We start from the raw sequence: 12,177 nt of genomic DNA on the forward strand, positions 1-12,177 counted from the left end.
AACAAGTCTGAGAATAATTTGTTAGATATGTGCAAGAACTGTTTGACAATTTCATGTCATCACTTGAATTACAAAGGATTGGAATTCTGATGCAATTATACACATTCCTCAACATACAAGAGAAGACAGAAAGGAGGTAATTAATTAAAAATCAAACATGATTAATTTAGTATGACAAATTATTTTAAATTGCTAAATTCCATACTAATTAAGTGATCTTATATGGTGAATATTATTTTACAAAGTTACAAGAGCATTATTAAACCCTTCCTTATTTTTTAAAAATTAGTTTTAAAAGACAAAAGTACAATGATAAAAGCAAAGTAGGCAAAATTAGGAGTGCTCTTATTGGTTTAATAACATCAAAGGAGAATGTGACCTGACTTATCATTTTAATATAGAACAAATATTCTCAAAAGCCAATTTTTCTTTGAGTTTGAAATAAATTTATATAAACATGAATTTAGAAGAAAAATAGTATTTTCTTAAACAAACTAAACTCAGGATAAAATATATATGAAATTATTCTACAAAGGAGCCTAAGTTTTTAAGATTTCCATTAAATAAAAGTGGCTGATTTACTATGTAGCATCATTTATTACAAAATCTTTTCTGTCTGTCTAGTGCTTGGGAATACAATTATGCTACTCATGTAGGACACACAATGAAGAACACTGATTTCATGTACTTTACTTCTGAATAACAAGACTTGAAACTGTAGAATGGACAAGCAGTAACTCTGCTTTCCTGTGCCTTGCACATAAACATTAGTGACTACAACTACTAACTCAAATAATGACATTAAATACTGTTATTTCTATGAGCTGTAACTGTACTCCTGGAATCATCAAATGCCTCACTTTCCTCAAAATGTAAGCATATGGGCTGGAGAGATGGCTTAGCAGTTCAGGCACTTGCCTGCAAAGCCTAAGGACCCAGGGTTGATTTCCCAGGCCCAATGGAAGCGCCAGATGCACAAGGTGGCACATGCATCTGGTATTCATGTGCAGTGGCTGGAGACCCTGGTGTACCCATTCTTTCTCTCTCTCTCTCATAAATAAATAAATAAACTATTAAAATTATATATATAACCACACACACAGACACACACACACAGACACAAACGTGTCATCACTGACTAAACAAAGAGGAAAAAGCTGCTCTAATATACAGAGACCTCGTATTCACTCAGTGAAGTAAACTTTCATAATAGTTAACATTATGGGATAACTTGTGTCTACCCATAAACGCACATCCTAACCCTAAACATGGCCACATTTTGAATTAGGCCTTTTAAGGAGGGAAGGAAGCTAAAGGAGGTCTTAAGAGTGGGACCTTAAATCCAATGTAACTGGTGTCCTTGTACAGAGAGAAAGGCCATGTGAGGACCCAGACAGATGGCAGATGTGGTAAGCCCAGACAAAAGGTCCCACCAAAAACCAACCGTTGTCCTTTCAGCTTCTACAACTGCAAGACAATTTATTTTATTTTCTCAGTTTGTAATTCAGTCACTCATATTTGCCTTTTACAAATTTATGCATCTTACTTTGGATTAAGTGTCCCATCGTTTCCCAATCTTTTGCTGTGCAATCAAACCTATGAAGACTTCCAGTTTTGTCTTCCACCCAGTGAAGAAAAGAACTTAAAGACTTACAAAACAGCACAGAAACGTAAACTGTGATCACTATTTTCCAACCCATTCCCAACTCAAGTCATTCTGAGCAGATCATGTTATCTTATCTTCTAAAGCACTCAATGCGTTTGTACAGAACTGTAAACTGTATTCTTACACTCATATTTCACTTGTCAAACAAGTATTTAACTGGATGGCATAATACCGTAATAAATGTACCTGGTTACACAGCTCCAAACAACACAACTAGTTCTTATAGCTCAGCTGCTACATGCACAAATTTGTACAGACAACAGGCATTAAGCAACTCATTGACTAACAATTCAACATTACCAGCATCAGAGCTGGAGTGGAAATATTCAGCATTTGAAACTGTCACTTCAGGAGGTTCTCACTATGTCAAAGAATTTTGGAAACCACTCCTGGGAACTTCTGAATCTATGATGTTCTTCTATATATTTAATGATAAATTACCAACCTTGGGAAAGAATATGATTTCCAGCAACAACAAGAATGAAGCAAACTGGAATAAAATATAAGTAGCAAACTCTAATATCATTTGAAGAAAAATAAGCCAGGCGTAGTGGTGCATGCCTTTAATCTCAGCATTTGGGAAGCACAGGTAGGAAGGTCTCCCTAAATCTGAGGCCACCCTGGGACTACATAGTGAATTCCATGTGAGCCTGGGCTAGAGTAAGACCCTACCTTGAAAAACCAACCCAGCCCCCCACCCCAAAAAAAAGTTGTGATGTGCTGGGAAGATAGTTCAACAGTTAAAGGCACTTGCTTGCAAAACCAGATGGCCTGGGTTCAATTTCCCATGCCACATATAAAGCCAGATGCACAAAGTGGTGTATGTGCCTGGAGTCAATTTGAAGTGACAGGAGGCTCTAATATAACTGTGTTCACTCTCACACTCCCTGTCACTTTCTCAAAAATAAATACAAATATTTCTAAGCTAGGTAGTTAGTTCATGCCTTTAATCCCAGCACTCAGAGGCAGAGGTAGGAGGATCATCAGGAGTTCGAGGCCACCCTGAGACTACATAGTGAGTTCCAGGTCAGCCTGGGCCAGAGTGAGACCCTACCTCGGAAAACAAAATAACAACAAAAAAATTAAATTAAAAAAAGAAGAAAAAAATGTTGTTACAAAGTAACTTTAATATCAACTTTATATCTTCAAAAGAAAATAATGAAAGATAAATCTTAAGAACATACTAAGTAATCATGCTCTTAAAAGAATGACTGTAGATGTTACTCGAAGTATATCTGCCATTTAAATACGTCAGTATTTTTGTTTTAAAAACTACCATGCACCGTTATTTTATTACCACATGTGTTATCTATACATCTACATATGTATAGATACCTATACATTTAATGGATTATAATCAAATATATAGGCAAATAGCTTAATTTTCTGAAAGATCTTGATAAGGGACCCCAATTATTGAAGATAATTTATGACATGCTAAAAAATCTGAACATTATTCGGTAACAAAAATGATCAGCTCAAAGATTTAGCACAAACAAGTTAACATGAATGCAGTGTTTCCAGAAAATTTACTTAAGAGATATAGAGAGACAGCAAATGGAAATAAAAATCATGAACACAAGAAAGATGCATAGTAATATATGCAGAAAGCAGTGTATAAATACTACCTTTAAGGGCTGGGGAGATAGCTCAGCAGTTAGAAGGGCTTACTTACAAAGCTTGTTGGGTTCAATTCCCCCACAACCAGTAAAGCCAGATGCAAATAAAAAACTAAAAAAAAAAACACACCAAAAAACAAAAAACTGGCACATGTGTCTGGTGTTTGTAGTGTGAAGAGACCCTGCTATGCACACAAACAAATATTTTTTAACTTAAATTACTATTAAATTGTTAACTTAAATATATTAGTTTTTACTACTGCAAAAGATGTACATGCAGAGTAAGATGGGTATGACTTAGATGTTACTACCCCAGAGTTTTGCTTGCTCTACAAATATGGAGCTTGTCCAACTGTTAGTGATTCGGGGAGAGCACTGTCAATAACAGATGTACAGCCTAAAGGGCATTCAGCAGATTTCATTAGGCCTCATTATGAGTAACTACTCATATCAATTATAATCTGGATAGAAAATAAAATGTAATTCAAGCTTCTCTTCTTAAACTTTCTGTAGTATGAGACAGCATGTGTCTGATGTGCATGTGCACGTGTGTGTGTGAGACAGAGAATATGAGAATGAAGAGAACATTGACAATGGACCCTTACAGATGGGGAAACTTACTTTCATTTTATATGAAGAAATGTTCTCTTCATTACAGTCTGCAATAAAGTAGGTTCTAGTTTCACACAAGAGTATCCAATAAAGCCTGAGAAGATGGGGCAAATTTCTATTTCTCTTCGACTCAACTTCTCTATCCTATTCCTCCCTCTAACCCAATGCATTCCACAAAGCTCTTCAACTTCTGTCTCTTCTTGAAATCATCTGTACTATTTTTCAAATCAAGATCAATAAACATTTCCAGGTTCTACTTCAGGAAAGCTACATAGAAAACCCTACTTTCTTAAAATTTATATATATATATGTTGTTGTTTTTTTTTTGACAGAGAATGGGCGTGCCAGGACCTTTAGCCTGCTGCACACTCCAGAAGCGTGTGCCCCTTATGGCGCATGTGCGACACTGTGCACTAGCGTCCCTATGTTTGGCTACTCAGGAACTGGAGGTTTGAATATGAGTTGTAGGCAAGTGCCTTAACTAACCACTAAGCCATTTCTCCAGCCTGAAAACTCTACTTTTGATTCTTCTAAAATTTATTCACTTGGGAAATTTACCTCAAACTCCTTCACCTTCTCCATGGTGATCAAGCGCCTGGATGTGTGACTAGAAAGCTTCTGTTCACAATTGCTGATGAGTTTCAGGCAGGGGTGCCCAGGCACCATCTCTTCTGTGTATCTACAGAAATAATGCACTGTTATGAACATGCGTAAGTGCAGACACACAGTCATTACAGGGGCCTATCAGCTGTGGCATCTGTACAACCCATAACCTACCTATACTTTAGAAACAAAGAATTTTAATATTGCAGACAAAAATATACTTTAATCACTTAACCTTTGAAGGGAGGTCTGAGAGAAGGAGCAAGAGAATGACATTGAAAATGATAGGGAGGGAGGGAAGGAAAAAGAGTGAGTGTACAAGTATATTTTATTAAAGAGTGCCAAACATTTCAAACACACACACACACACACACACACACACACACACACACACACAGATTCCACCCTAACAGATCCCCCAAGAACAACTGAGAGATAGATGTATACTCAGTCTACAACCCCTTGACATTCAGAAAAAGCTGTCATCTGAAGATATTTTAGAATTCTGAAAATTTCTGTACAAAATGAAGTGCCACTTCAAAATTATAATGGTATCTTGAGATCTCTGTCAAATTTAAAATACAAGACTAATGTTATTATACAATTATTCTACAAATAACCACTACAGATTATGTAAGTATCCTGACACCTCACTGAGGAAATAAAAGTGAAGCTGTGACAGAGTGGTGGGTAACACATTCTGCATGAGCAGAATGGAGGAGACTGGTGCAATCGTTAAGAACTTGATGTTTGGGCTGGGGAGATGACTTGGAGGATAGTGGGTGTAGTTCAAGTTCGGCTCCCCAGAACCCATGTAAAATACCAGTGGTGGCAGCGACACCTGCAATCCCAGTGCTGAGGACAGGAGAATCTCCAAGCTTGCCGAGTGAGAGACCCGGTCTCAAAAGGTAAGGTGCAGGGCTGCAGAGATGGCTTAGTGGTAAAGGTGTTTGCCTGGAAAGCCAAAGGACCTCGGTTCAATTCCCCAGTACCCACGTAAACCAGATACACAAGGTGGCACGTGCATCTGGAGTTTGTTTGCAGTGGCTGGAAGCCTTGATGTGCCCATTCGCTCGCTCTCTCTTTCTCTCCCTCTTTCCCTTTTTCAAATAAATGAATAAAACTAAAATAATGGGCTGGAGGGATGGCTTAGTTAAGGCACTTGCCGGCAAAGCCAAAGGATCCCCGTTCCATTCCCCAGGACTCACATAAACCAGATGCACAAGGGGGCGCATGCATCTGGAGTTCGTATACAGTGGCTGGAGGACCTGACACACCTATTCTCCCCCCCCAAAATAAATAAAATATTTTTTAAAAAAGGTACAGAGCAATGAAGTAAGCTACTCAATACCAACCTCTAGTCTCCAACCATGCATGCACCCCTGCAGATGCATGCATGCCTGCAGACAAGTGCACCCACACACATATGGGCATGCATACACACAAACCACATAGAAATGCCCAAAATAATAAGGGGGTAAGAACCTGGTGGTTGATGGGCAGCTGATATTAATTGTGGCAGAGAAAATGAGTGACAGACATTGGAAAAACTGCTCTTGAACAGAATAGAAGCAGGAAAGATTCTCACTATGGGCACATCCAACTTTATTTTTCCTTTACAAATTTTAGTTTTCTGAAGAGTCTCTGTACACATGCACTATATGAGAAATATTCAAACTCAGATTCAAAACAGGAAAGTGCTAATAAGGAACCATGATCCCACCTAACTATTTTAGTCTGTCAGCCTCAGCCCCACCACCATGCTTCGTGACTTTTCTAGGTCTCTGACCTTCAACGAACTCTCTCATTACTTCAACCACATGCTAAAACCTTCACCACTCACTAAACAAGTAGATTCATGCCACACTTTACTTATCAGTGGAAGGAATTCTCCTGAAGTCTTTCTCTGCCTCATTTCTTTCAAGTTTTCCAATAAGTCATTCATTTTAGCTTACCTCATCTAAGTATTTAATATTCACTATACTGCCATTAATATTGTATTTCTTATGAAGCTAGCTGACATCAAATTTGTAATCTTTATAGCTTGGTATAAATCTATGGTAAGAAATAGATTCTATACCATGATTGAGCCTTAAAGGAAAAAAGGAAACAGGAAGAAGAAAACCCTTTGAACCAAAGCTTGCAAAGGGCATGCTCTACGGATGCCTGAAATGTCAGACTTGGCAATGTACCTTTGTTTATTTTTGTTTGTTTGTTTTTTTTTTTTTTTTTGAGATAGGGTCTCTCTCTAACCCAGGTTGACCTGGAACTCACTACGAAGTTTCAGGATGGCCTCAGACTCACAGCAATCCTCCTATCTCTGCCTCCCGAATGCTGGGATTAAAGGCATGTGCCATCACCGATGGCATTTTTAATTTTTTAACTGAGGCAGGATCTCACTATGTGTGGTGGTTTGATTCAGGTACCTCCATAAACTAGGTTCCCCAGCTGATGGCAACTGGAAATTGAAACCTCATGGAGGTGGTGTATTGTTGGGGGCAGGCTTATGGGTGTCATAGCCAGTTTCCCTTGACCGTGTTTGGCACGCTCTCTCCTGTTGCTACTGTCCACCTTATGTGTGCTAGGGGGATGATGTTCACCCTCTGCTCATGACATTGTTTTCCCCGCCATCGTGGAGCTTCCCCCTCAAGCCTGTAAGCCAAAGTAAACCTCTTTTTTTTTCCCCCTACAAGCTGCTCTTGGTTGGGTGATTTCTACCAGCAATGAGAACCTGACTGTAATAGTAAAGTGGTACTTGGAGTGGGATTGCTGCTAGACACCTGTCTGTGTGCCTTTGGCCTTTGGGGCTGATTTTCAAGAGTAATGTGGAAGGATTTGAGACTTTGGCCTAAGAGATGCCTTGCAATGCTGTAAGTACAGCTTGATGGACTATTCTGATCAAAGTTGAAAGACCTGAATGCAGTTAAGAACTATGGACTGTGAGGTTTGGGTTATAAGAGTGAGAAAGAGCTGTGCTTAGACTAGGCTAGCAGCAGTTTGTGTGAAAAAATTACTGTTATGCCATGTCTTGAGAAGTTATACAGGGTTGCTTTATACAAAAATGAACTGGTATGAGCAGAGGGATATGACAGAAAGAAAAATCTTTGGGTGAACTGCTGCCTGTTCAGCTGCAATTGAGAGATTACAACCTTTGAGATTGGGTCAGCTGACCTGAACTGGGGCAACACAAAGAATGTAGACTCCTTTGAAGGGGCCTGACTGTTCTGTTCTTCAAGGTCTGCTTTATTCCCCCCTGGATTAACAAATTGGCACCCTACCTGGCATTGTGGAGTGTAAGAATTGCAGGAAAGAGAGGGTCATTGAGTTTGCAATATGGTCTTTTGTTTTGTTTTGTTTTTTGGTTTTTTTTGAGGTGGGGTCTCACCAGGCTGACCTGGAATTCACTACGGAGTCTCAGGATGGCCTTGAACTCACGGTGATCCTCCTACCTCTGCCTTCCAAGTGCTGGGATTAAAGGTGTGTGCCACCACACCCGGCTGGTCTTGTGTTTTGGAAATGGCCATGGGCAGTGTGAAGCAGTTTTGTTGGATGTCTGCATGAAGACCACATGGGACCATGAGGATGAACTGTGGATTGCAGTGGAGATGCCAGGACCATGAGATGGCTGCCAAGGAGAGCTGTTGTGCCCAGATAAAGTTTTCCAGTACTGTGAGTACCTGAGCTGAAGGAGTGGAATTGGAACTCCAGAGACTTGTTGCTGGTTAGAATGATCAGACTTGGAGATTTGTCACTGACTACACTTGCTGGACTTGAAGCTACAGAGTTTGATGTTTGCCCTGGTTGTTTTAAACCTTGTGTTGGCTGAATATTTCTTCGCTATGCCCAATGCCATCTTTTGCAGTGTGAATGTTTATTCAGTGCCATTATGGTGTTCTTTTTTTTGGCGGGGGGAGGAGTTTTTGGTATTATGGCTCAGTTGAAAGATCCTGGATTATGGAGATGTTTGAATATCATTAGGATTGATAAAAACTATGGGGACTTTTAAAGATGGACTGAATGCACTGCACTTTACATGATGGATGGTTAACAGTTTATGGGTGCCAGGGGTGGAATGTGGTGGTTTGATTCAGGTGTCCGCCATAAACTTAGGTGTTCTAGATGCTAGGTTCCCCAGGTGATGGCAATTGGAAATTGAAGCCTCCTACAGTTGGTGTATTGTTGGGGGCAGGCTTATGGGTGTTACAGCCAGTTTCCCCAAGCCAGTGTTTGGCACACTCTCCTGTTGCTATATTGACCACCTTATGTGTGCCAGGGGGTGATGTCCACCCTCTGCTCATGACATTGTTTTCCCTGCCATCATTGAGCTTCCCCCTCGAGCCTGTAAGCTAAAATAAACCTTTTTTCCCCACAAGCTGCTCTTAGTTGGGTGATTTCTACCAGCAATGTGAACCTGACTGCAACACTATGTAAGCCCAGACTGGCCTCAAGCTCATAATCCTACTGCCTGACTCTCTTAAATCCAGGAATTTCCTAGTGACACTAACTCTAATAACTTATATGAAAATACCACTTAAATATGTACAAATATATATTATACAAAATTCCTGGAGCTGGAGTAATGGCTTAGCAGATAAGGCGCTTGTCTGGAAAGCCTAAGGACCCAGGATCAATCCCCCAGGACCCAAGTAAGCCAGATGAAGAAAGTGCCACATGCATCTGGAGTTCATTTGCAGTGGCCCTGACACATCCACTTTCTCTCTCGCTAATAAATAAAATTTTAAAAATGTTGGGCTGGAGAGATGGCTTAGCAGTTAAGCGCTTGCCTGTGAAGCCTAAGGACCCTGGTTCGAGGCTCGGTTCCCCAGGTCCCACGTTAGACAGATGCACAAGAGGGCGCACACATCTGGAGTTCATTCGCAGAGGCTGGAAGCCCTGGTGCGCCCATTCTCTCTCCCTCTATCTGTCTTTCTCTCTGTGTCTGTCACTCTCAAATAAATAAATAAAAATTTTTTAAAAAAATAAAAAAATGTTTTATAGAAATTTTTCACTGTCTACTCATTAGTACATTGCATCCCAATATACTGTTAGCAAGCATTAAAACACATAATTCTGAACTTTGTTTAGACTATTATGAGAACATCTTAGTTCTTTATTACTACCCAACAACAATCTAAGTTACCTATTTAAAACTTAAAGAAACTGAAATAGGCAAATCCACAGAAATAAGATTAGTGGTTGCTAGAGACAGGATTGGTGGCTGCTGATACACAGTGGGTTATTTTGGAAGGCTGGAAATGGTTCCAGTGGTGACAGTTGCACAATTCTGTGGACACACTAGAAACCACAGGACAGTAGTTTACAGGGGAATCTCATGGAATACAAATTACATTCCAATACAAACTACATTCCAATTTTGTAAAAGCAAAAATAACTGTGTAAAAGCTGGGCTTGGTGGCACATGCCTTTAATTCCAGCACTTAGAAGGCAGAGGTAGGAGGATCAAAGTACATGTAAGGGCAGCCTGACACCAAAGAGCGAGTTTCAGGTCCGCCTGGGCTAGAGTGACACCCTGCTTCAAAAAATAAAATAAAGGGCAGTTAAGGCATTTGCCTGCAAAGGTAAAGGACCTCAGTTCAATTTCCCAGGACCCACATAAGCCACATGCACTAGGTGGTACATGCGTCTGGAATTTGTTTGCAGTGGCTGGAAGCCCTGATATGCCTATTCTCTCTCTCTCCAAAAAATAAATAAACATTTAAAAATAAAAATAAAATAAACAGATTTTAAGTCAATTAAAAACCACTTTCAAAATAGTTTAAGTCATTCCTATTCCCTAGCTATGAGATTTTTAGCAGTTAGATTTCTATTAAAGACCATCATATTGTTAATATGTATTGGAAAATTTTTTCTTGTACAAAATTATTAAAATTGAAAAGTTACTGGAGAAATATATAGTAGGTACACTTTAAGGTCTTTAGAAATACATTTAAAGTCCTTCCAAGTTTACTTTTTAGAAAGGAGTGAAAGAATTCCAAAAGAAATTCTTCACCACATGAAATTTCAATTATAACTAAATAAACTACAAAACAGCAGACAATCAGATATGCTAGTACTGTGGAAGGCTGTTAACCAAGTATGACATGGCCATGACATATTGAAATGAGAGCATTGTGATTAAGCACAAGAGAGCCTCAAAGATCAAGTCTTTTAACATTCCCTCCCTCTTGAGGCCTTCACCTCAGTCCTGCCCATGTGCTTTCAGAAAATTCTAGACTATATAAAAGGTAGAAGGTTAACTAAAGGGGGAACTCCATTTATGCAGGTTCCATGAAGTCATCACACATGCGGGGCTGAGATATTTTAGTAGTGCAACTGTCTTGGGGTCAACAATGCTGCTAAAAGCCCAATAAATGCATTAGTTCACTAAGCTACATTTGGATGGAATGATTTCTTTGGCTTGTTGTTGGTGACTTATGCTGGGTAAACATATACATAAAGCATGATAGAAAATAAAAAACTATGATTTGCCACCCACCACAGTATAATGATGAGATAAGGAGAGAAGAGAAACATAGGACCAGGATCATTACTGTGAGTAGTGGTTTGATGATGAACAAAATACTGGAATAGCTCAGCAGGTAAAAGCACTTGCTGTGAAAGCATGAAGACCTGAGTGTGATCCCCAGCACCCACATAAATAAACATGGCCATGTATGCTTGTAACCCCAGTGCCAAGAGGAAGAGAGTGGAGGGTTGCTGAGGCTGCCTATACAGCCAGTCTAACTGAAATAATACAGTGAGGCCCAGGTTCAGAGAGAGACTCAGGGAAATAAGGCAGAAAAGTGATAGAGGAAATCTCTGGCATGCACACATACATATAGACATGGCTGCACACATATATATAGACACCCAAGCCTATGATGAACAGAAAACATAGCTCTAAATATGTGCATAGTTTTTACTTTGGTCTTAGCTTCTAAAAAAGATTTGCCATATTTGAAGTGATCATAATAGACAATTGTGAAAGAGGTAGTTGAGATCTAGGTCTTAACTCAAAGATCTTACAAACAGGATGAGAACCATATAATCTGGCCTACAAGCTATGGTTTGCCAACACCTAATTTTAAAAGATCAAAAGAATGTAATCAGTAAAGGGGACTCCTTTTTACATATATGCAGGTAAATAAAGGCTACCAATATTAAATATAATGATACCTTCAACAAAATTAGATTAAAAAAGTATGCTTAGATAACAAACATTATAAGAAAATGACAATTAAAAAAAAGATCACATACTCTGGTGTGTACACTGGTAACCAATAGACTAGTCTTCCACCTAATACAAGGGTCTCGGCTGCGAAGTTTAACAGGTCAAAAAACATATCACTCAGGTGATAACTCAAGGAAACAGGAACATGGCTTTCTGGACTAACAAAAAACACAAAATTTCAAAGTCAGTAAAAATATTAAGACTGGGTAAGTTGGTTAATTACAAAAATACAATATGCCTCACAAAGTAGCAACTCATTACATTCATATTTCACTTACCATTTTTCTATCCCCTTTGGTACTTCCTTCTGTGACCCTGTTCTTCTTGTTGATTCTCTGATACCATATGGAGCTAGACAGAAAGAACACAAATAATCCAATAGACAAAAATCAGCAACTACCAATGAAGGGCAGACAGGTATCATGAGCTTCAAGATGTGACATCCA

At 39.2% G+C, this 12,177-nt stretch overlaps 1 protein-coding gene across 3 annotated transcripts in view; it reads right to left on the reverse strand.

Annotated features, from left to right (window-relative positions):
* The window catches only part of Trmt11 (tRNA methyltransferase 11 homolog), a 116,621-nt gene that overhangs the window by 71,647 nt on the left and 32,797 nt on the right, over nt 1-12,177 (reverse strand). For all 3 annotated transcript variants that reach the window (XM_045159844.1, XM_045159843.1, XM_004673307.3), the window contains 3 exons: nt 12,010-12,082; nt 11,758-11,889; nt 4,456-4,576 (listed from right to left, as the gene is read on the reverse strand). In XM_045159844.1, the coding sequence (XP_045015779.1) occupies nt 4,456-4,576; nt 11,758-11,889; nt 12,010-12,082 (326 nt within the window). The remainder of the gene's footprint in view (nt 1-4,455; nt 4,577-11,757; nt 11,890-12,009; nt 12,083-12,177) is intronic.

Source organism: Jaculus jaculus, chromosome 9 (assembly GCF_020740685.1).
Source record: "Jaculus jaculus isolate mJacJac1 chromosome 9, mJacJac1.mat.Y.cur, whole genome shotgun sequence".
Classification (NCBI taxonomy): Eukaryota; Metazoa; Chordata; class Mammalia; order Rodentia; family Dipodidae; genus Jaculus; species Jaculus jaculus.